This window comes from Pristis pectinata, chromosome 33, assembly GCF_009764475.1.
Source record: "Pristis pectinata isolate sPriPec2 chromosome 33, sPriPec2.1.pri, whole genome shotgun sequence".
NCBI classification, from domain to species: domain Eukaryota; kingdom Metazoa; phylum Chordata; class Chondrichthyes; order Rhinopristiformes; family Pristidae; genus Pristis; species Pristis pectinata.
In genome coordinates, this window is record NC_067437.1 from 4,193,038 (window position 1) to 4,217,231 (window position 24,194).

At 47.3% G+C, this 24,194-nt stretch overlaps 1 protein-coding gene across 1 annotated transcript; it reads right to left on the bottom strand.

Annotated features, from left to right (window-relative positions):
* Positions 1 to 1,867: 1,867 nt before the first annotated feature.
* LOC127585405 (testis-specific serine kinase substrate-like) lies at positions 1,868 to 21,382 on the bottom strand. The gene is made up of 8 exons (XM_052042830.1): positions 21,207 to 21,382; positions 17,800 to 18,013; positions 14,655 to 14,732; positions 10,738 to 10,815; positions 7,370 to 7,671; positions 5,171 to 5,365; positions 3,215 to 3,355; positions 1,868 to 2,009 (listed from the first exon to the last, which is right to left on the bottom strand). The coding sequence occupies exons 1-8, from the start codon at positions 21,380 to 21,382 to the stop codon at positions 1,868 to 1,870; spliced, it is 1,326 nt and encodes a 441-aa protein (XP_051898790.1).
* Between the last annotated feature and the right edge of the window lie 2,812 nt (positions 21,383 to 24,194).

Sequence of the window (24,194 nt, forward strand, 5' to 3'; positions counted from 1 at the left end):
GGAAAGGAAGAGAGGCAGAGAGATGGAGAGGTTTATGGAGGGAATTCCAAAGCTTAAGGCCCAGGCAGCTGAAGGCATGTCTGCTGGTGGTGGAGGGATTAAACTTGGAGAAGGGTGGGGAAGCACAGAGACCCCAGAAATTTGTAGAACTGTGGGAGGTGACAGAAATGGGGAGACCACAGAGAGATTTGAAAGTATAGAATTTAAAATTGACCAATAGCTTCACCGAGAGTCAACATGAGTCAGCGAGTAGGGGACTGATGGGTGACCAGCGCGTGGTGTGACCAGTGCGTCCTTTATTTAACAGTATGGTACAGTGTTTCACTGTAGGGAGCCGACACAGTGGCTGACTGGTGGATGTGACGTTCAGGACAAGCTGTGGTTTGGGACACTGTTTATTGACTGGTAATTGTGGTCACTGGTACTGAGAGCTTGCACTGACGATTCTGAAGTGTTCCAGCCTGTAACCAAACCTTCAGAAGAATACAGGTTAAACTGCTGCAGCCTAGCAGGGGGACTGTGATGTTGGGTACAAGGATGAGACATCTCATCTTTCACCCCAGTAAATCCGAAGACACAGGATGTGAAGATAAGGTGTATCAGACAGGCAGGTACTAGCACACAGGACCCAGTGCTGAAACACCAGCGTGCATGTCTTTCACACCTGTCAAACTTGAGCCACAGGATGTGAAGATAAGGTGTCTCAGGTGGCCAGGTGCCAGTGTGCAAGCAGTAATGCTGAAACACCAGAGCTCACGTTTACAGGCCACTTCCGACCTTAGCATCAACATGAAAGTGCATGGAAAGGACAAAAACATTGACTTTCTACTGCCCATAAAAAAGAGCAGGGAGATTTAAACACAGAGTCCCAGGATCCTGACTTTGTCCTCCACCCAGTTGCATTTCAGGGCCAGATAGACAATTGACCAAGAACTTCTGAAGATGCCGAGAGGATTTCTGTAGCAGTCAGTCAGCCTTCTTCCCATCTCTTTGTCTGCATTCTTTCTTGTTGTAGGAATGGTAAGTCCCACCATGGAATTTGAAGTGTTAAATAATGTGGAACTAAGCACCTCTCCCTGGAAACTGAACCTCACTCTCCTTTGATGCACTCAGAATCAAATCTCCAAAACAGGACCCATGCTGTTCCCCTCACTCCCACCGACCCGTCTGTCCGTGGCTTTGTGCACCATTACAACGAGGCCCAGTGCGAGCTTGAGCACCAGCACCTTGTCTTCTGCCTGGACATGTTGCAGGCTCCCAGATGCAATATCGAATTCAACAAAATAATGAGCTTCTGCAGGAGCTTGAACAGCAGCTGTAGAAGGAAACGGATCGTCGAGGTTTTGGGTCGAGACCCTTCACCTGGTCTGAAAGAGTAGAGGGGACATAGCCCTCTACACTCTTTCTCCCTCAGTCTATGTCATAAATGGTCAGTACATCCCCTGGGTGCTCTGGTTTCCTCCCACATCCCAAAGATGTTTCGATTTGTGGGTTAACTGGCCACTGTTAATTGCCCCCAGTGTGGGGGGAGGTGAGGAGAATGTGGGGGGAGGTGAGGAGAATGTGGCAAAAATAAAATGGGATTCGTGTAGGTGGGATTTGATGGTCAGTGCTGAAGGACCTGCTTCCATGCTGTATGTCCCTCTGAGAGGACAGAGAAGCCCTTGATTCATCCAAGGGACAGCACCCCTGACAGTGTGGCACCCTCCGTGTGGGCCGTGTGTGCAGGTGGGAGCTCCGCCCTATGCAAGTGGCGGAGGGGTTGAATGCTGGAAGGTTAGGGTGCATCGATGTCACCAGAGAATAACACGGAGCCGACAGGGAGAAGGGTGCTGTTTAATTTACATTTAACTGCTGAAAGGCATCTTCAGGGAACTATCAATTTGTGTTTGCTTTTCCCACTGCACTCGCTGCAGCCAGTGATCCGTTGACACCGGCGGATCCTCTCCACCAGGGGCAGTACAGCCTGGTCCACCAGTTGCTGCAGCACCTCTCCCTGGTTGGTGAAGCTGTGGCAGAAACAGATGAGTAAGTTAAACCTCCCACACAAGGTTCAGACACTACAACGCAGGGCTTGATGGCTTCTCCTGGACACGTGTTTTTGTTCAGGTGCTTTAAGCCCACTCTATGCTCACATTAGGTGAGTGAGGTTCTATACACTGACCGGTGTCCCTCAGTCCCTCTCTCTCAGGGGGATATCTGCACTGACCAGTGTCTCTTGGTCTCTCTCTCTCAGGGGGATATCTGTACACTGATCAGTGTCTCTCTATAACTCTACAACTAATCTAAACTAGGCCAGCCAGGTGTAGGGGGAGTCAGGTCCAGGGAGGCTGAGAGAGGATGTTGGGCAGGACCTGGGGATGGGGGTCAGAAGGTGAGATGGTCCCAGAGAGGGGGGTGTAGGTGGTGGTGGAGATTGAGTTTTCCATCAGGAAGTTTGGGGTGGGGCCATCGGTTGGGGTGGGGTCAGGGCCTGAGAATTTGGAGGGCACATCCTGGTCCCAAAGAAGTAATGGAACACATCCAAAGAATGTCCTCAAATCAAAACACAGAACGTTGGGGATACTCAACAGGTCCTGCAGCCTCTGTGGAGAGAGAAACAGAGGGAACGTCTTGAGTCAATGACACTTCATCAGAACTGGCATTCCTGGTGGAAGATTACAGACCCCAGATCCTTCCACAGTTTCTATCTCCACAGATGCTGCCTGATCTTGTGAATGTCTCCAGCGTTTCCTGTTTTATTTCAGATTTCCAACATCTGCAGGGTTTTTTTTTGGTCAGCAGTGTTCTGATCTGGAGCAATGCTCTGTAACCTCAACTGTCCCCAGACGCAGTCCCGTTTCCCCAGCCCACTTCGGGAAAGATGTCCCTTGATGTTGGTCTAAAGGGAAATCACAGCAGGGTCACAAGCACAGAACAGAGCAGCCCAATTTCCAGAGCAATGTGTAACCACATGGAAATGATTACTATCCAGTTATAGAGTCACAGAGTAATACAGCACAGAAACAGGCTCTTCAGCCCAACTCATCCATGCCGACCAAGGTGACCATCTCAGCTCCTCCTGTTTGCCTGCATTTGACCCATATCCCTTTAAACCTCCATAACTCCATGACAACGGTCAAAGTTCACCATCTAGTGGGGATGGAGGGAGCTGTTAGAATGAAGAAGGCATACCAAGCGCTCATGTTTGTGCGGAAGATTTACAACAGCTGACCTTAAGTATCCTGGCTTGGTATTCCTTTGGCTTTTTCTCCTCTCCAGAAGCTTCTGGATGTTTTCGATCAGCGGCTTGATGTGGCCCAGGTTGTGGATGTTTTTCTGGATCTGGTCAAATGCTGAAAACATCTTCTTCGAGCTGAAGTCAGGGAGGGTGAAAAGAGGAAGAGTTCTGAGCCTCCGCAGGGTCGACACACATGGGAGAGGCAGTAAGTCCTTGTGAGGGTCAGCGTCTTGTTCTCCAAGTCGCCGACATGCATAGGCACAGATTGGATGATCATTGACACCTTGTCACGTGGTAATGGTTGAATCAGCAGATGGTTTAACCAAGGAAGGCATCACAATTAAGACTGCATCTCTGGTGAGGTTTACCTGGGAGGATACAGTGGACCTGGGAGGATACAAGGGTCCTCGGACGAGTTACTTCACCCCTCCCAGAGTTCTAGTTGATGACCTGCCTCCCCAGGGGAGTGTCTAACCACCTACACTTGACATTCAATGGCACTACTGTTGTTGATTTCCCCACCATCAAGTGTCCTGGGGTCAACATTGACTAGAAACTCAGCTGGACCAACCACAAGGCAGGTCAGATGCTGGACATCCTGTGGTGAGTGACTCACCTCCTGACTTCCCAAGGCCTCTCCACCACCTACAATGGACAATTCAGGAGAGCAATGGCTTACTCTCCACCATCCCAGAGTCCAGTGTTCCTTGGCTTCCCGATACCCCAGCCATTGACTCCGTCTACACTTCCCACTGCCTTGGGAAAGCAGCTAACATAATCAAAGACCCCTCCCACCCCGGTCATTCTCTCTTCTCCCCTCTCTCATTGGGCAGAAGATACAAAAGCCCGAGAACACGTACCACCAGACTCAAGGACAGTTTCTATCCTGCTGTTATCAGACTCTTGAAAGGACCTCTCATATGCCAACAGATGAACTCTTGATCTCCCGATCTACCTCGTAGGGACCCTTGCACTTTATCTGTCTACCTGCACTGCACTTTCTCTGTAACTGCAACACTATATTCTGTATCCTGCCTTCTTTTTACTACCGTGGTGTACTCATGTTCTCCCTAGATGACATCCAAACAAAGATTTTCACTGTATCTTGGTACATATGACAATAATAATAAAGCAATCCAATTCATCTCCTCTTCCCTCTGGTTTTGAATCCTCTCAAACTCATCAGCAGAAACCAGTGACAAGTTATTCTCAGAGTTTGAATCTTTTGAGGATCAGAGCTCAAAAGAAATAGTTGCACATGAGGAGCCATTTGGACTTGTTAAAGAGGCAGTTTTTTTTACAGAGCATTATAGGGAGGAGGGAGAGAAAGGGAGAGGATTCAAGAGGGAATTCCAGAGTTCAGGAGCTTGGCACAGCCACCAACGTGGAGTGATTACATTTGGAGGAGATGAAAAGTTGGGATTTGGTGGGCTGAGGCCCCTGTTTCTATGTTAGCAGCCAACATAATCAAAGAGCCCTCCCACCCCGGTCATTCTCTCTTCTCCCCTCCCTCATTGGGCAGAAGATACAAAGGCCCGAGAACACATATCACCGGGCTCAAGGACAGCTTCTATCCTGCTGTTGTGAGTCTTGCATGGACCTCTTGTACAATAAAGTGGACTCTTGAACTCTCAATCTATCTCATCATGGCCTTGCACTTTATTGTCTGCCTGCACTGCTCTTTCTCTGTAACTGTAACACTTTGTTCTCCACCTTGTTATGTTTTCCTTTCAAACTATCTCAATGTATTTACATTTGGAATGATCTGTCTAGATGCCACGCAAACTGTTTCTCACGGTATCTCAGTACATGTGACAATAACAAACCAGTTGCAATGACTCGAGTTGGCTGAACGACAATGGCGTCCCATAGGAACCAACCACATTCCACAGGGAGCTGAGGTAACCCAGTCTCGAGACATGAGGGAGGGACAGAGGGAAGGACACTCACGTGTTGGCGATGCTGTCTATCTCCTTCTTCAATTCTCGCAGCATCTGGGTGGTGCGTTGATGTTCCTGCTGCATCCGCTCCCACTGCAGGTGGAGGGCTTCGAATTTGCCGTGGAACTGACACAGGGTCGTCAGCTCGTTCTGCTGGAGGGAAGCTTTGCTTTGGTAACTGTCGGCCACGTTTTCCAGGCTCTCGCTGTGTGTAAACACAGGAACAGGCCATTACCCTGCAGGATACTGTGTTCAATATCTGTGGGTGAGGGAGATGTGTGTGTGTGTGTGTGTGTGTGTATGTGTGAGTGTGTGAATATGTGTGTGTGTATGTGTGTGTGAGTGTATGTGTGTGTGTGCATGTATGTGTGTGTGCAGATGTGGGTGTGTGTACGTGTGTGTGTGTGGATGTGGGTGTGTGTGCATGTGTGTGTGTGTGTGTGTGTGTGTGTGTGTGTGTGTGTACATGTATGAGTGAGGGAGGGCTGTCATAGGGTCATAGAACCATGCAGCACGGAATCAGGCTCCTTAGCCCAACATCCATACCGACCAAGTTGTCTACTTGTCTATTTGCCTGTGATTGGCCCATATCCACTAAGTCTTTCCTATCCATGTACCTGTCCAATTATCTTTTAAATGTTGTAATTGCACCTACCTGAACCACTTCCTCTGGCAACTTGTTCCACACACACACCACCCTCTGCGTGAAGAAGTTGCCCTTCAGGTCCCTTTTAAATCTTTCCCCTCTCACCTTCGACTTCTGCCCTCTAGTTTTAGAATCCCCGACCCTGGGGAAAAGACTATCTACCTTATCTATGTCCCTTATCATTTTATAAACCTCCATGAGGTCACCCCCTCAGCCCCCTGTGCTGCAGGAAAGAAGTACCGGCCTGTCCATCCTCTCCTTACAACTTGAGCCCTCCAGTCCTGGTAACATTCTTGTGAATCTTTTCTGCATCGTTTCCACCTTTGTGTGAAGGAGGCCTGTGTTTTCTGCTTGTGTGTGAGGAAGGCCTGTGTTTTCTGCTTGTGTGAAGGAGGCCTGTGTTTTCTGCTTGTGTGTGAGGAAGGCCTGTGTTTAATGTTTGCTTCTTAGGCAGGCCTTTCTGATATCTTTACATTCAGAACATCCATCAGTGGCAGCTTTGAGTGCTCCAGTCGCCTCTCCACCTCCAGATGTTTGGGGCAGAGTATCCAGGGGCCCCCTCCCCTTTGAAACACCCTGTCCATGTGAAGTGTGCTCATTTTTCCATGTCAGGCTCTGGACAAAACTTGGAGATATAGGCTGAGAAATTGGTCTGAGCTTTTACCTCAGCTTAAAGCCTGAACCAACCCCTCTAAAATGTAACGGAAATGGAATCTTATTGTCTCGACGTGACCGACACCACCTGATCCCAGAGTCACATGCTAATGGGGTCAAAACGAACCTCAGTTTCAAGGCTGGACTTGACGTACTTCTGCTGGCAAATAACATCTTCAGGAGTCTCTCCCCACCCCCACACCCCCACCCTGAAATGGCCTACCCCACACTCAGTCAAACAGGCTCTCACACACTCACCCTGAATACAGACATCCCATACACTAACTCTGAAACAGGTCTTCAACGCACTTATCCCAACACAATCTCACAATCCTCAAACAGGCCTCACTCTTTCACTGTCTGCAGAGGCCCTTCACACACACACACACACACACACACACACACACACACACACACACACACACACACTCTCTCACACACACACATATACACACACAGACACACATTCACACACACACAAATATATACACACACAAATACACACAAATACATACACATAAATACACACACAAATACACAAATTCACACACACTTACAAATACACATACATAAATACATACTCACACACAGACACACACACAAATACACACACAGACACACACACAAACACACACACACATAAATACACACAGATACACACACACTCACAAATACAAATACTCACACAGACACACACAAAAATACACACACAGACACAAACACAAATACACACACACTCACACACACACACACACACACACACGTGCACACACACACACACACGCACACACACACACACGCGTGCACACACACATAAATACACAGCCCAGCACAGACATGTAATGCAAGCCTCTGTCTCCTTCAGACACCCCCTGGATAGGCTCTCTCTCACTCCCAATATGTACCTACCTCACATTATCCACCAGAAGTGATGTATCCTTTGGAACTTTCCCCTCAAAGCCGGTGGAAGTGCCGGCCGGATTTCCCATTACCTTCATCTCATTTAGCTGGGATGCTAGCACTTGTCTGAGGTCGCTCATTGACCGTGCAATCTGTTCCATCGTTTGCACCTGAGGGCTGCCTGGCCCAAACTGTCTCCCAACCTTCCATTCGGAAGTACCGGCGATCCTGTCTTCTGATTCCCTCACCAGGCTGTCTTGCCACTGCATGTTATTCTTCTTTATCTTCTGGCACAAGTTTATCAGTTTCTCCTGGGGTCAGAGAGGGGCGACACCATTGGCAGAAATCTTTACAGAGGGAGGAAACCTTTCCAATCACACCGCGGTGCCCATGCCCCTGCGCTGTTGATTGGATAATGCTGATGGGTTCCAAGGATGGCCCAGCCTTAGACAAGGGGATATGGCTGTTATATAACAGGTTGGGTTACAGTGGATCTGCCTCAGTACCAGCCACTGGTTTGTGCTGGGGCAGAGACTACTTGTGGTGAACATTGAGTGTGGTACAAAGCTCACTGTGGTAGAGGTAGGGAGGTGAGGAACTATTGGAGGAGATGGTCACAGAGTCATACAGTACAAAAGTAGACCCTTCAGCCCACCATGTCCATGCTGACCATTGTACTTACCTATACTATTCCTATTTACCCACATTTGGTCCATAGCCTTCTATGCCTTAGGCATTCAAGTGCTTGTGTAGATGCTTCTTTAAATGGTGTTTACTCTGTAGTTGGCTCACACTAGTATAAATTATTATGCTAAGGGAAAGATGTGATTGTATTGGAGAGGATGCAGAGGAGATATGAAGATGAGAAACAAAAATACTGCAGATGTTGGAAATCTGAAATAAAACCAGAAAATATTGAAAATTTGGGCAGCATCTGTGGAGAGAGAGTTAATTTTTCAGATATGGAGACACAAGAAATTCTGCAGATGCTGGAATCTGGAGCAATACACAAAAAGTGCTGGAGGAACTCAGCAGGTCAGGCAGCAGCCATGGAGGGAAATAAACAGTCAATGTTTTGGGCCGAGACCCTTCATCAGGACTGGAAAGGAAGAGGGAAGAAGCCAGAATAAGAAGGTGGGAGGAGGGGGAGAAGCACACAGGCAGGGGACAGGTGAGTCCGGGTGAGGGGGGATGGTGGGGGGGGTGAAGGTGTAATAAGCTGAGAGGTGATAGGTGGAAGAGGCCAAGGGCTGAAGAAGAAGGAATCCAATAGGAGAGGACAGTGGACCATGGAATAAAGAATGGAGGAGAGGAGATGGGCAGGTCATCAAGGCGGGGGAAGGAAGCCACAGGAATAAGGGAAGACAAAGGAATTGGGGGGGGGGGGGAAGAAAAAGAAGGGGTGGAGTTACCAGAAGAAGAAAGCTCACCAGCGCCTCTACTTCCCCAGGAGGCTAAAGAAATTTGGTTTGTCCCCTTTGACTCTCACCAACTTTTACCGATGCACCATAGAAAGTATCCTACCTGGAAGTATCACGGCTTGGTACGGCAACTGCTGTGCCCAAGACCGCAAGAAGCTGCAGAGAGTTGTGGACACAGCCCAGCGCATCATGGAAACCAGCCTCCCCTCCTTGGACTCTGTCTTTACCTCTAAGTTGTCTTGGTGTAGCAGCCAGCATAATCAAAGACCCCACCCACCTGGGACATTCTCTCTTCTCTCCTCTTCCATCATGTAGAAGAAACAGGAGCCTGAGGGCACGTGCCATCAGGCTTAAGGACTGCTTCTACCCCACTGTGATAAGACTATTGAACAGTTCCCTTATACAATGAGATGGACTATGACCTCACGATCTACCTTGTTGTGACCTTGCACCTTATTGCACTGCACTTTCTATGTAGCTGTGACACTTTACTCTGTACTGTTATTGTATTTTTTACCTGTACTACCTCAATGCACTCTGTACTAACTTAATGTAACTACACTGTGTAATGAATTGACCTGTAAGATCGGTTTGTAAGACAAGTTTTTCACTGTACCTCAGTACAAGTGACAATAATAAACCAATACCAATAGAGAAATCGATGTTAAGGCTATCAGGATGGAGACTCCCAAGGTGGAATATGAGGAGTTGTTCCTCCAGCCTGCGCCTGGCCTCAACGTGGCAGTAGAGGAGGCCATGGACAGACATGTCAGTGTGGGAGTGGGATGTGGAATTGAAGTGGGTGGCCACCAGGAGGTCCTGGCTGTTGCGGCAGATGGAGCAAAGGTGCTCGACAAAGTGGTCACCCAATCTGCGTCAGAATTTTTCAGCAGAGGGTCTTCGACTTGAAATGTTGTGTGTTTTTCTCTCTCCACAGATGCTGCCTGACCTGCTGAGTGTTTCCAGCATTTTCTGTTTTTATTTCAGATTTCTGAGGATGTTGCCAAGACTGGAAAACTGTAGCCTGGGAGAAGATTGGATAGGTTGGAGGTTGGAGAAGACTGGGACAGAGGAGGGTGAGGGGAGACAATTGAGGTGGATAAAATAATGAGGAGTCTAGATAAGATAAATAGGGAGAACCTACTTTCCTGAGCAGAGGGGTCAGAACCAGGGGCAGAGACACAAGAGACTATAGATCTGGAGTAAAAACAATCTGCTGGAAGAACTCAGCAGGTCAGGCAGCATCTGTGGAGGCAGAGGAACAGTCTATGCTTCAGATTGAGACCCTGATACCTAGTCCTGGTCCAGGGTCTCAACCCAAAACGTCGACCATTCCTTTGCCTCCACAGATGCTGCTCGACCCGCTGAGTTCCTCCAGCAGATTGTTTTATGTTACAGGGATTTCAAGTAATCGGTAGAAGGATGAGAGGGGAGATGAGAAGTCATTTTATTTCCCCGGAGGGTGGTGGGTCTGAAACTCACTGACTGAGTGTGGGAGAGACAGAGACCATTGTCACATTAAATAGAACTGGGTGTGGACTTGAAGAGCGTGGGTTAGAGGACCATGTCCCGGGGGAGGTGGGGTTGGGGTGGGGGTGAGGTGGGATTAGGCAAGGGAGTACTATTTTGACCTGATAGGTCAAGTGGCCTCTTCCATAAATTTCCAATGATGCCTGTGCCACAGCCAATCAGCACGATCTACCCTCTGCTTATTGGTCCTGTCAGCCTCGACTTAGTGAGTAGCGGTTACCTCTGGCACAGAAGGTTGTGAGTTCACATGGGGCTAATGCAGGAGGGTGACATTGAGGTAAAAGATCAGTCATGATCTTATTAAATGATGGAGTAGGTTTGAGGGGCTGAATGGCCTACTCCTGCTTCTATTTCCCATGCTGTTAAGTGCTGAGAGACTGGCGTATCATTAATAAGACAGGAATTTACAACTGTTTAAGCTTGTACCTCGATAGTTAACGATTTCTGCCGCATGATGTTATTCTCAACTTCAGCCATGTGTTTCTCGAAATCTTTGCTTTTTCTCTGTTGGTGACACCAGGAACAAGATCAGACTGTCTCCTCCTCAGTCAATAGTCTAACCAGTTGGTCTTCACTAATGATTAGCTCAACCAGGCAAAACGTTTAACCGACCGGTCATTTCATTGACTGTTCAACAGTTGGAGAAACATGTCAAATATTCATTAGTGTGTTAACCCGATCGAGAGCTATCGAACAAATGGAGTCTGGTGATTAATGGCAAAGGACTCGTATTGAGTGTGGCATAGAGCCATTGAGTAATACAGCATGGACACAGGTCCTTTGGCCCAACTCGTCCATGCTGACCAAGATGCCCATCTAAGCTTGTCCTGTTTGTCCATGAGTGTGAACTAAAGTGAACTGTATTTAACTGTTTCAGACAAATTTTTCACACACAGAGTAGTGAATCTTTGGAATTTTCTACCCAAGAAACTTGATCACGGGAAGGGGTTACCAGGTGAACAGAGGAAGCCTCCTTGAAGGTATACAACATCAGCTCCTGGGAATCTCTGGCTCACGGCCACTCAAAGTGGGGCCGGAACAGTCAGGGTGGGATTGAGAACCTCGAGCAGACAGAAGCCCCGCGTTAGTGGCTATCGGCGTGCACTGCCTCCCAATCCTCCATCCCGCCCTGTCACCCACCTCCCGCTGAAGTGTCTGCAGCTCCCACACCAACTTCATTGGCCACCTCATAACCAACAAAACAAGTGGAAGTAAGTCACCCTCGACCACGAGGGACTGCCGAAGAAGAGGGCTCACAAAACAAATAAAACAGCAGATGTTGGAATCCGAGACAAAATCAGAAAATGCTGGAAGAACTCAGCCTGTCAAGGAGCACAAGTTCATCATCAGATTGCAATTTGTGGGATCTTGCTCTGCACAGATTTGATGTCATATTTCCATCATTACAACAGTGACTGCACCTCAGGACGTCCTTCAATCACAGCCAGCTGCTCTGGAATGTTGCACAGAACAGCAAATCTTTGAACCAAGTGTCACTGTGGCATATCATGTGATGGAGGGATCATGGGGTCCAAGTCCAAAGCTCCCTGAAAGTGGCAACACAGGTTGATAGGGTGGTGAAGAAGGCGTATGGCACGCTTGCCTTCATTGGCTGGGACGTTGAGTGTAGGAGTCAAGAAGTCATGTTGCAGCTGTATAAATCTTTGGTTCGGCCGCACTTGGAGTACTGTGTGCAGTTCTGGTCGCCCCGTTACAGGAAGGATGCGGAGGCTTTGGAGAGAGTGGAGAAGAGGTTCAACAGGATGCTGCCTGGATTAGTGAGTATTAGCTGTCAGAAGACATTGGACAAACTTGGATTGTTTTCTCTGGAGTATTGGAGGCTGAGGGAAGACCTGATAGAAGTTTATAAAACGATGAGGGGTGTCCGTAGGGTAGACAGTCTTTTTCCTAGGGTAAAAATGTCAAATACTAGATGGCATAGATTTGATAGATGGCCAAGCCTGCTGAGTTCCTCCAGCATCATTGTGTTTTTCATCTAGATTCCAGCATCTGCAGTCCTTTGTTTCTCTGGCATAGATTTAAGGTGAGAGGGGGAAAGTGTGGGGCAAGTTTTTTAACTAGATAGTGGTGGGTGCCTGGAACAGGCTGCCAGGGGTGGAAACAGATACAAAAGTGGCATTTAAGAGGCTTTTAGATAGACCCATGAACATGCAGGGGGGAACGGAGGGATATGGATTATGTGCAGGTAGAAGAGATTTCATTTAATTTGGCATCATTGTTGCCACAGACGTCATTGGACAAGGAGCCTGTTCCTGTGCTGTGCTGTTCTATGTTCTGTGTTGAACCATCTGACTGTTACTGTCCAATTAACCAGCTCCACTACACTGAACACCCAATCATTCTCACTGCCAGTGCATTAGCTCTGCTGTCCTGACTGAACTGATCCATTGTTTATTTTACAGGAACTGAGGCGACTCAGTGAGGAGACTGTTTAGTCCAACAAATCCATCCCTTAATTATGGATTCATCTGGTTCCATATCCCCTTGTCTTCAAAATGCACATAGCTGTTGGACCTAGATCAGTTTACTGGTTAATCATGTTCCCAACAAAGGTACTAAATAAGGTGGATAACATGGTAGGTGGGAGACCATTCTTCAGGGACCTCAGGCCTGGACCTCCAGACTCTGTCTGTCCTCTGCTTACAGTGTCCTACACCTAATCCCCCATCCTCCCACCTCATTCCCCACAGTTGCCAGTCTACACTGGCTCCCAACCCTGCACCACCACCTACTTAAAAATTCCCATCCTTATTTTCAAATTCCTCCAAGGTTTAATTTCACAATGTCCTCCAGCCCTGTACTCCTCCCGTTCATCCCCAATGTTAGTCACTCCATGCCTGGCACTGTGCAGATGTCCAGACCTCTGGAATTCCCTCCCTAAACAACTCCACCTCTCTCTATCAATCTTTAAGACAGTCCTCTCAATATACCTCACTGGGCTAATGTTTGGTCTCCTATCAGTGAGGTTTAGTGTCCAATTTTGTTCTCGATGAACCTTGGAGGGTTTCAGTATATTAAGAGCAGTCCTAAGTCCTGGGTGCCTGCATCTCTCATGAGAGACGCCTGGTATATCAGGTCTGAGATCCAGAGGCTCACAATATCTCCCAAGTTGTAGTTCTTTTGGAAAATGGGAACTGTCCGTTGGGCTCAACCAACCTCATTATTTTTATATATAGAGTCATAGTGCCATACAACATGGAAACAGGCCCTTCGGCCCAGCTGGTCCATGCTGATCAAGATGACTGTTTAAGCTTGTTCCATTTTCCAACATTTGGCCCATATCCCTCTAAACCTTTCTTATCCATGTACCTGTCCAAGAGTCTTTTAAGTGTTGTCAATGTACCTGCCTCAAGCACTTTATCATTCTATACACAGACCATCCTCTGGGTGAACCTATTGCACCTCAGGTTCCGATTAAATCTCTCCCCTCTCACCCTAAACCTGTGCCCTCTGGTTCTTGATTCCCCAACCCTGGGACTGAGTGCTTTCAGCCTATCTATGATCACATGATTTTATACACCTCCATAAGATCACCCCTCATTCTCCTACACTCTAATGAACAATTTGTCCCACTTACATCCCAACCCTCTTCATCTAGAATCCTTCAGGAACTCCAATTCTTTATCCTGCTTGCACCCGATCAGCTTCCACCCAAGTGTGTCCATTCACTTCAACCATTCACTGTGGGGGCAAGTCCCACTTTCCAGAGTAAAGGAAGTTTATCCTGCATTCCCTTTTGAATGTATTAGTGATTATCTTATAGGGTTGCCCTTGGTTCTGGTCTCCCTGCCGGCGGACAGATCTTTTCATGAACAGTCAGAGACACAAGAGACAGCAGATGCCGGAATGTGGAGCAACACACAGGATGCTGGAGGAACTCAGCGGGTCAGGCAGCATCTATGGGGGGAAATGGACAGTCAATGTTTCGGGTCCAGATGAAGGGTCTTGATCCGAAACGCTGACTGTCCATCACCCTCCACAGGTGCTGCCTGAGCCGCTGAGTTCCTCCAGATTTCTGTGTGTTTCCCTTGGGCAGTCTTGAACACAAAATAATCAAATGTCTCTGTCAGACCGATCCCAAATGGTGCAAGTCCTGTTTTGGAAGTCATTAACTCTCAGCTCTGGCATCAGCCTTCCAAATCTCTGCCTGCACCTTCTAAACCACAGGAACATCCATTACTTAGAGGGAAACATGGACTGTACATATCCTCGCCACCACCTTCCAACCAAGGTCCTGCACAGGTTAATGCATTCCCTTCTGATCCTGAACACAACAGACTCGGGTTCTGATGGACACAACACCCTGGAGATTTATCGCCTACCTGCAGTTTCTGAGTGCTGTCCCTCAGCACACTGGCAGCATTTCCTCTCCTCTCGATACTCTCCAGAAAGTTTGCACACTGCAAATCACAAAGGTAAAATTCATCGTAGGAACCACATTTCAAAGATATCACATTGGTTTTGGGTGCCAACTCCAGTCGTTCTCAAGGAGGTCATAGACAGGGGTCTCCCTGTCACTCCCTCACAGACGGGGGTCTCACCGTCAGTCCCTCACAAACGGGTCTCTCACCATCACAGTCCCTCACAGACAGGGGTCTCCCCATCAGTCCCTCACAATCAGGGGTCTCACCGTCAGTCCCACACAGTCAGGGGTCTCCCCATCAGTCCCTCACAGATAGGGGTCTCACTGTCAGTCCCTCACAGACAGGGGTCTCCTCGTCATGGCAGCTGGTGAACTTAATTCAGGTGAGTAAATAAATCTGGAATTTACGAAGTAGCTCACCATGAAATGACTGGATTGTCATTAAACCCCTTCTGGGGCACTGTTGCCCTGCAGGGGAGGAGATCTGCCATCCTTCCCTGCTCTGGCAACTCGTGACTCTGGACCACCAACATGGTTGACTTTTTACTGCCTCCTTGGCTCAAGGGCAATTAGGGATGGACAATCCGCGTGATGTTGCCGACAACATCCGCGTGAATGATTAGATAAAAAACAATTGAGGAAGACAGATCACTATGAACATTTTCAGCTGGGGGAAGACATGGATTTGTGAAGGGGGAAGTACTGTCCAAGGAGTTGGATTGAGTTTTTGAAGAGGTGGCTATAGTGGTGGGTGTGGTTTATATGGATTTCCCCAGGGAAAACCCTCATAACGGAGGGTTAAGAACAGTTAAAAGTCATGAAGATGGATTGCTGACCTAGCTTGGAGGTGGCCATCCAGGTTTAGAGAGTATGACGGTGAACAGATATTCTGATCAGCAGGATGTGACCAGAGTGAAGGATCTCATTGATTTTATAACCAACTTGGAACAGCAAACACCATTTCACCATTCCTTCTTTGTCGCTATGTCTAAATCCTGGAACTCCCTCCCCGACAGCGTCATGGGAACCCCCTCACTAAACGGACCAGTGGTTCAAGGTGTCACCTCACCGTCACCTCCTTGAGAGCAATTAGTGATGGCCATGAATGAAAAAGTAAAATGTCAAGTTCAAGTGCAAAAATAATCAAAACATCTAAAGGAATTCTACCAATATCCAGGGATTAGGAATATGGGTCATGTCTGAAGACACAAGAGATTCTGCAGATGCTGGAATCTGGAGCAACACACACAAAATGCCGGAGAAATTCAACGGGTCAGGCAGCATCTTACAGGAGAGAAATAAAGAGTCGACGTTTCAGGTTGAGACCCTTCATCAGGACTGGGAAGGAAGAGGGCAGAAGCCAGGATAAGAAGGTGGGGGGAAGGGGAGGAGCAAACGCAGGCAGGCACTGGTTTCTACACCTTGGGAGGGATATATCGGCCCTGAGGGGAATGTGGTAAAGGTTTACCAGGATATACTCCGGAAGCAGAGGTTCCTCAAACTGTCAGGAAAGCTTAAAACATTGGAAATACTTAGCAGATCAGGCAGCATCTGTGGAGAGAGGCGCAGAGTTAACCACTTCAGGATGTTGACCGTTGGTATTCAAATGAAAGATCATCAACCTGTATCATTAATTATTTGTCTGTCCAAAGCTGTGCCTGCCCTGCTGAGGATTGCCAACATTTTTTTGTCATTTCAGATTTCCAACACAGTTTTCCACAAACTCTGATTTATTCTGTGAAATCTAGGAGGTGTGTTTAGAGTTTAAATTTGTTAGGAGGAACTGATTGGTCAGATGGATGGAGAGACTATTCCCATTGGTCAGGGAGTCAGGGACAAGGAGATAGTGCCAGCGTTTCAGGAGTGAAATTTAGAAACTCTTCTACACGCAGATGTTGATGGAAATTTGGAAATCTTTTCCACAGATGTGGGATGGTTTCTTAATTTTAAATCTGAGGATGTTGGGTTTTACTTGACTAGTGTTCAGGGATATGTGGAGTTAGGTCAGCCAGTCAAATGACCCTTGGAGATATCTGCACTCTGCTATCTCCAGCCTCTCCAACTTCCCAAACTTCCTCACTTCACAACAGGTGAGCATGCTATTGGTTGTTGGTGGCTTATTTTTTTGGAAATCCCCTCGACCTCTCCCCTCACTCCTCCCTTTAAATGCTCCCTAAAGTCTACCCTTTGACCCAGCCTTTGGTCATCTGCCCTAACACCTTGGTATGTGGCTCAGCATCGATAGAAATTCACAGTACAGACCAGGCTGCTTAGACCACTATGGCCCTGCCAGCCAGAAAGGAGCTATTGAGAACTAGACCCAGGTCTCAGCCCTGATTCCACAGCTTTATCCAGGTCACTTTTAAGTGTATCGAGGATGTCCCACCACTGTGCTTTCAGGCCCTGAGTTCTAGACTCCCACAGGTCCTTGATTGAGAATCTTTGTACCTCAAGTCCTTCTACCAATTACAAAAGAACATCAGAACACAACGAAATAGGAGCAGGAGGAAGCCACTCGGCCCCTCAAGCCTGCCCCACCATTCAATGTCATCATGGCTGATCTGCCCCAGGTCTCATCTGTTCTTCTGTGCTAGTTCCCCGTAGTCCTCAGTTCCCTGATCTTTCAAAAATTTATCTACCTTCTCTTTAAGTACCCCCCAAAGATCCAGCCTCCACAATCCTCTGGGGTAGAGGATTCCAGAGATTCACCATGTCTAAGTTCTGCACACCCCAGTTCTCTCACCACCCCACCCGAGCTTGTGACTATGTCCCCTTATTAAAGATTCTCCAACTTAGTGGAAACCTTGACATCTACCCTCGGGATCTTCTATGTTTCTATAAGATCACTCCTCATTCTTCTAAACTCCAAAGAACGTAGATCTCATTTCTTCAGCTGCTTGTTTTAAGACAACCCTCTCTTCCCAGGAGTTAGCCTGGTGAATTACCTTCCATCTAAAGCCCCTAGTTAGTTTTCTGCAAAGCTCCTGTCAAACCCCTTCCTGTGTTAAAGGTGCTAGATAAATGGAAGTCGTTGCTCTTGTTGATGTTGATTAGTAGAATGGGTTCGGGGCAGCTAAGCTTCTGGCTGTTCTGTAAGAACCTACTGGGCTGCCGTTGAGCTGCCTCATCGACCACAATGCTTTCAGATCCTCTGTTCCTGCAAGTGGAGACTGGAGTTTCCGGGAGGCCCAACTTTCACCGCTGTCGGAATCCTTATCGCAGGATAAGTTGAGGGCAGACACGTTGGTCGAGGCAGCAGAACGTCTCAGCTCAGGGCAGGAGAGCTGTGCCTCGTCGATGATCTTATTGCACTCAGTTCTGCGGAAATAAAAATGCAGAAGGCTAATATTTTGGGGGAATATCTTCCCCAATCCTCTTATATGTTGGGGACAATTCTACAGGTGAAAACCTGGGGGGAGTTTAGCATCTAAGTAGCCAAGCTTCTAAGAAGCTGAAATTAAAATGGAAAATTCTGGAAACACTCAGCAAGTTGAGCAACATCTGTGGAAAGGGAAGCAGAGTTAATGTTTTAGATCCAATCCATCAGGCGAAGATCTGCGAGTCAAGCTGAGTTTATTGTGATGTGCACAAGTACAGTGAGGTACAGGTACAATGAAAAACTTGCTTGTAGCCACATCACAGGCACGTAGATACAGACAACACATAGAACATAAATGATACATAAATTATACAAGACAGTGAAGAGAAAAAAAGACGGTGCAAAATAAGATATTAGTGCAAAATAAAACAATCAGAGACAAGTCTGCAGTCGTGCAGGAGGTGGTCTGTGGTGTTCTGTTGCTGAGCTAGCGTTAGGGTTGTGCAAGGTTGGTTCAAGAACCTGATTTTTGTAGGTTCCTGAACCCAGTGGTGTGGGAGTTCAGGCTTCTGTACCTCCTGCCCAACGGTAGCTGTGAGAAGAGGGCATGACCTGGGTGGTGGGGACCCTTGATAATAGATGCTGCCTTCTTGAAGCAGTGCCTCCTGTAGATGCTGTGGTGGGGAGTAGGGCTGCACCTGTGATAGATCGAACTGTGTCCACTTTGATGTAAAATATTAACTCTGTTTCTGTCTCCACAAATGCTGCCTGACCTGCTGTGTTTTTCCAGCATTTTCTTTCTTTATCTCAGATTTTCAGCATATGCAGTTTTATTTTCATCTTCTAAGAGGATGACAGGTTTAGTGGGATAACCCTCAGGCAAGGCTTGATGAGTCCTTTCTCTGATTCAGAACGCTGTAGGTTCAAGTCCCAATCCGGAGAGTTGGGCACAAAAATCTAGGCCGACACTCCAGTGTGGAGCTGAGGGAATGCCACACTGACAGCCTAGAAAGTGTTTGGTCCTTAAAGGGTGCACTGAAACAGGCTTACACAAGATACTTGCACCACTTTTGTGTGGGCCTGAGGGGCAGGCTGAAACTAAAAATCCGGGGCCTAGAAGTCCAGGCCATGGCAGGAGCTCCCTGTGTCACTTCCCTTGGGTCTGACCCATCCTTGAACATTGGGCTGGAGATGCGATCGGGTACAGACTGCTGAGTGAAGGGGCCCAATCACAGTGAATCATCTTTGCCCACACTTCCCAATGAAAGGAGAACTTACCTGCCATATGGTAGGGACTGGGACCTCCCATTGGATTCAGGACCACAAAAGTGGATAAAGTAAGGATGGACTTTGTTAACTTGCCTCTACCCTCTGATTAAGATCTGCTCCTAAATTCAAGCCCAACACCATTTCTTCGAAGTACAGCATATTGCTGGCACCAGTGTCAATCGTTTAGTTCACACCTATCGATATTACTCCTGTGGTCTCAATTGTCTAAGAAGTCACAGGCTTTCAGGTATACAAACAGAGGAGCTGACCACTATTTCTGGATTACCAGGTAACACATAAAAATATTGTGCTATGTAGTAACATTTCAAGCCCTCTATGTTTTTAATGAACTCATCAGAATTGAAATTAACCCACATTCATTCTGAGTGTCTAAGCTGCTGCTGTAGAATGAGTGTACCAGAGTGTGTCATTGTTGCAAGAGGCACATCACAGCATACATCACAGGACTCTGCTGTCTGACGGAATCACAGTGCTGGTGGATACGGACAATCCTACTGGTACTAATTTAAAGAAGAGCAGGAGAGTTCCTCCTGGGCAACATTTATCCCATAAATCAACATCAACATCAAATGGTCCTTGTCACAATACAGTCCGTGGGGGCATGCTGTGTGTAGATTGGTTGCTATGGAAACAATGACACACACTATTGGCTGCGAAGCACTTTGGGATGTCCAGAGGTTGTGAAAGGTGCTATACGAATTTAAGTTTATATTTTAACCCCATTTCCTAGTGGGTGCAGATGTGTTAGAATTGTATTTGGAGCACACAAGAATTGATGATAAAATTTTAAGCTGTTGCATTAAGAAATATCGATCTGCTGTCAGTTTAAAATACATTGGCCAGTATTTCTGCTAGAGGGGCCTTGTACACACAACTATATAAAACCTTTGCACAAAGACAGAGTGGTGACCAAAAGAGTAGTAGGTCTTAAAGGTTTCAGAGATGGAGAGATGTAGGGAGGGCGTCACAGTGTCTTGCATTAAAAGCCAGAGGCACAACCAACAGTGACAGAGTGGGGAGACCGGAGAATGAATGTGGGTTTGCAAAGCTGGAACAATATCCAAGGAGGTAAAACATTGAAAGAAAAATTCCCCTGCCATAAAATTACCGAGGGTTTTTTGTGTGTTTTTTTTAATTGCCTGAAATGCTTTGAGAAATTGGACATAAATCTATCCCAGGAGGCTGGATCAGTGGAGAGGGGGTAGGTAAATTTTTGAAAGATCGGGGAATTGAGGAAGATGGGGATGTGGCACAGACGAGGAGTTCAGGTCTGGGCCAGATCAGCCATGATCACATTGAATGATGGGGCAGACTTGAGGGGCCGAGTGGCCTACTCCTGCTCCTATTTCAATGTGTTCTAATTTAGGGCTGAGTATTGTGACCAAATCTCGGGGAATGTGCATCTGTACACTTATTGGGCAGAGCCAATGGAGTCATAGAGAGACACAGTTCGGAGAGAGGCCCTTCGGCCCACTCATTCTGTGCCGACCATCAACCACCAAACCCTGAAATCCCATTTTTTATTCTCCCCACATTCCCATCAACTCTCCCCACTACACACTTGGGGCAATTTACAGTGTCCAATACACCTACCAACCCGCAAGTCTTTGTGGGGGGAAACTCGAGCACCTGGGGGAAACCCACACGGTCACAGGTAGAATGTGCAAGCTCCACACAGACAGCACCTGAGGCCAGGATTGAACCCAGGTCTCTGGCACTGTGAGGCAGTGCCTCTACAAGCACTGTGCCACCCTTGGAACCTTGATCGGTAGAAGGATCACACCTACTTCAGGTGAGCTTACTGGGTGCATCAGGGAGGCAAACATCCCTTGGCATTATGGACCCCCTACAAGGATGAACTTCAAAGGCAATCGAACTAAACCGAGAAACCACTTCTCATACCCATGGAAGGAGACTGACTTTTTCTTTTTGGTGAACAGCCATTTCTTCTCCTTTCTCTCGTGCTCAAGGCTGGCTCCAGGCATGTCCCCTCTGCACCTGCTCTGTTCCTGGTTGCTCTTCTGGAGTTGGCTCAGCTCGTCCGACTGCCAGATGGTTTTGAAGACGATCTCTGCCATACTTCAGGTCCTTGCTGCCGTCCCAGCACGGACCTGGAGTGAGTGCAGAAGCAGCGGCTGGGACGGGGGGGAGGAGGGTGCAGGCCGTTTGGGGGAGAGAGACACTCGCTTTTGCCAGTAGCTTCAATCGGCCCACATTTGGTGTCCTTGTTCCAGAAGAGAACGTCTCCCTCAACAGGACACAATGACAAACAACGACGTATCCCAATTGTAAATGCAGGACACATAACGGAAAATGAGCAACAGAATAGCAAACACAGGAAATTACATCATAAGAGCATGCAGAACATAAGAAATCTTTGTCACAATGGTACAGAAAACACAGGAATTGTTGAATCACAATAGCATAGAGAACCTGAGTATAGTGTGTGCATGTGTGTGTGTGTGTGTGTGTGTGTGTGTGTGTGTGTGTGTGTGTGTGTGTGTGTGTGTGTGTGTATCCGCCGATCCTGTTCTATCAGAGCACTCTTGGTCATAGAGTATCAAGACGCACTGACTCCATGCCAACCATCTAACCCCCATCTACAATAATGCCAATCTTTACGAATTGTCCCCCACATTCCCCCCAGATTCTCACCTCCTCGCACGGGGTAACTTGCAGCGGCCAATTAACTGGCACGTCTTTTTGGATGTTGGAGCAAACCAGAGCACACAGAGGAAACCCATGCAGTCACAGGGAGAACGTGCAAACTCCACACAGACAGGACTGAGCCTGAGTCACTGGAGCTGTAAATTAGAGCCTCTACCACCTCTGCACCACTATGCCAACATTGTATTGAACAGGAATGTCACGTGATGCACCTCATTTGTAACAATGGCGGAAACAAGAACGCTTAAGAGCTTGAAGACTTGATCTGCATCTGTTTTAGGTGCTCTGCTTGGTAAATAATCCTCTTTTGATGTGTAAAATGTTTTAATGCATTTGTGAAGGCTGACAAATTGGTGACAAGAATGGGATCTCAGGTAGTTTATCTTTTGGATTGCTGAAGGAAATTGATGGCTCATGCTTGGCAAGTTTAGGTGAGTCTTTAGAAGTATTTTTCCTGGCGTTTCCTGGCAACCACTCACATGGAATCCCCTTTATCTAAGGCCTTCATGCATAGTGACAAGGGGACATAGTGCAACAAGAACGCAGCAAGAGACTTCACATGCACCAAGTCTAGGTGTGTGCTGTTGGATGGGACTGGGTCTACAAGATTGGCCTGACTGGCCATATTGGGAGTCTTTGTATCCACATCAGAGTGTCCACCATTTAGCCTGTAGAAGGAACAAGTGAGTGACAGAGTTGTACAGCACACAGGCCTTTCAGTCCACCACACCCATGCTAGCCCTTTTGCCCATCTTTAATACCCCGGCAGAGTGATGCAGTTGATAGAGCTGCTGTCTCACAGTGCCAGAGACCCAGTTTCCATCCTGACCTCTGGTGCTGTCTGTGTGGAGTTTGCACGTTCTCCCTGTGACTGCGTGGGTTACCCCTGGGTGCTCTGGTTTCCTCCAACATCCCGAACTCATGCGGGTTGGTGGGTTAATTGGCTGCTGTAAGTTGCCCCTAGTGTGTAGGGGAAGGGTAGAATCTGGAGACAGTTGATGAAAATGTGGGGTTAATAAAAAGAATAGGATTGGTGGAGGATTAGTGAAATGGGTGCTTGATGATCAGCAAGGACTCAGTGGGCTGAAGGGCCTGTTTCTATACTATCTCCCTATGACCCTATGGGTTGAAGGAGGTGATACTGGGAGAGCCCAGAACAGTGTGAGGTGCCAGTATAAAATATACTGCTGACAGATATTGAGCCAAAGCAGGTGGCATTCACATTAACAAACCTCCCTGCAGCACACAAGGTGATTTATCTCATTTAAAGACGTTGTACAGGTTACTTGAACCTCGTAGAATCATACAGCATGGAAACAGGCCCTTCATCTCACTGAGACCGTCCAGACCGTCAATCACTATTCCTACACTAATCCCAATTGATTCTCCTTTTTTTCCCACCAACTCCTCCGAGATTTTACCAGTCACCTACACACTGGGTCAATTAACAAACTGACCCGTAGATTTTTGGGATGTATTGGTATTGGTGATCTCATTGAAAATTCACACACCATGCTGTTTTGAAAATATATTGCTGTTCCTTCACCATTGCTGGGTCTAATCCTGAACTCTCTCCAACAACATTTACGTCAAAGATACAGTTCAAGAAGGCAGCTCACCACCACCTTGTCAAGGGCAGCTAGGGATAGGCAACTAAATGCTAGCTCAGCCTGAGAAGCCTACATCCCTTGAATGAATATATAATACAGGTCTTAACAAGCTGGATCTAAGAATGTTTTCTCTGTCTGAGGAGCCTAGAACCTGGGGTCACAGACTCAGAACAAAGGCTTGGCTGTTTAGGACTGAAATGAGTAGAAATTTCTTTGCTCAGAGAGTGTGAACCTTTGGAATTCTCTCCTCTGGAGGGCTGTGAAGGTTTAGTCGTTGAGTTCATTTAACACAACGTTGGCAGATCTTTAGATAAAGAAATGAAGGAATATGCGCATAATGCTGGATGTTAGTCCTGAAGTAGAAGATCAACCATTATCTTTATAATGTTAAAGCAAGCTCCATGGGCCAAATGGCTGACTCCTGTCTCTTGTGGATTATATGACTAGTGATATTGGGTGTGAAACCAGTGATATCTACCATGGATGTCCACGTTAATTGCAGGTGATAAGTACTTGGCAATTACAAGCACAGAAAGCAGGCTGCTGAAAAGGGTCCATGCACAGAACATGAAAGGGGTGGACAGGAACTGGCCAGCATGCAGCTAAGGAATTG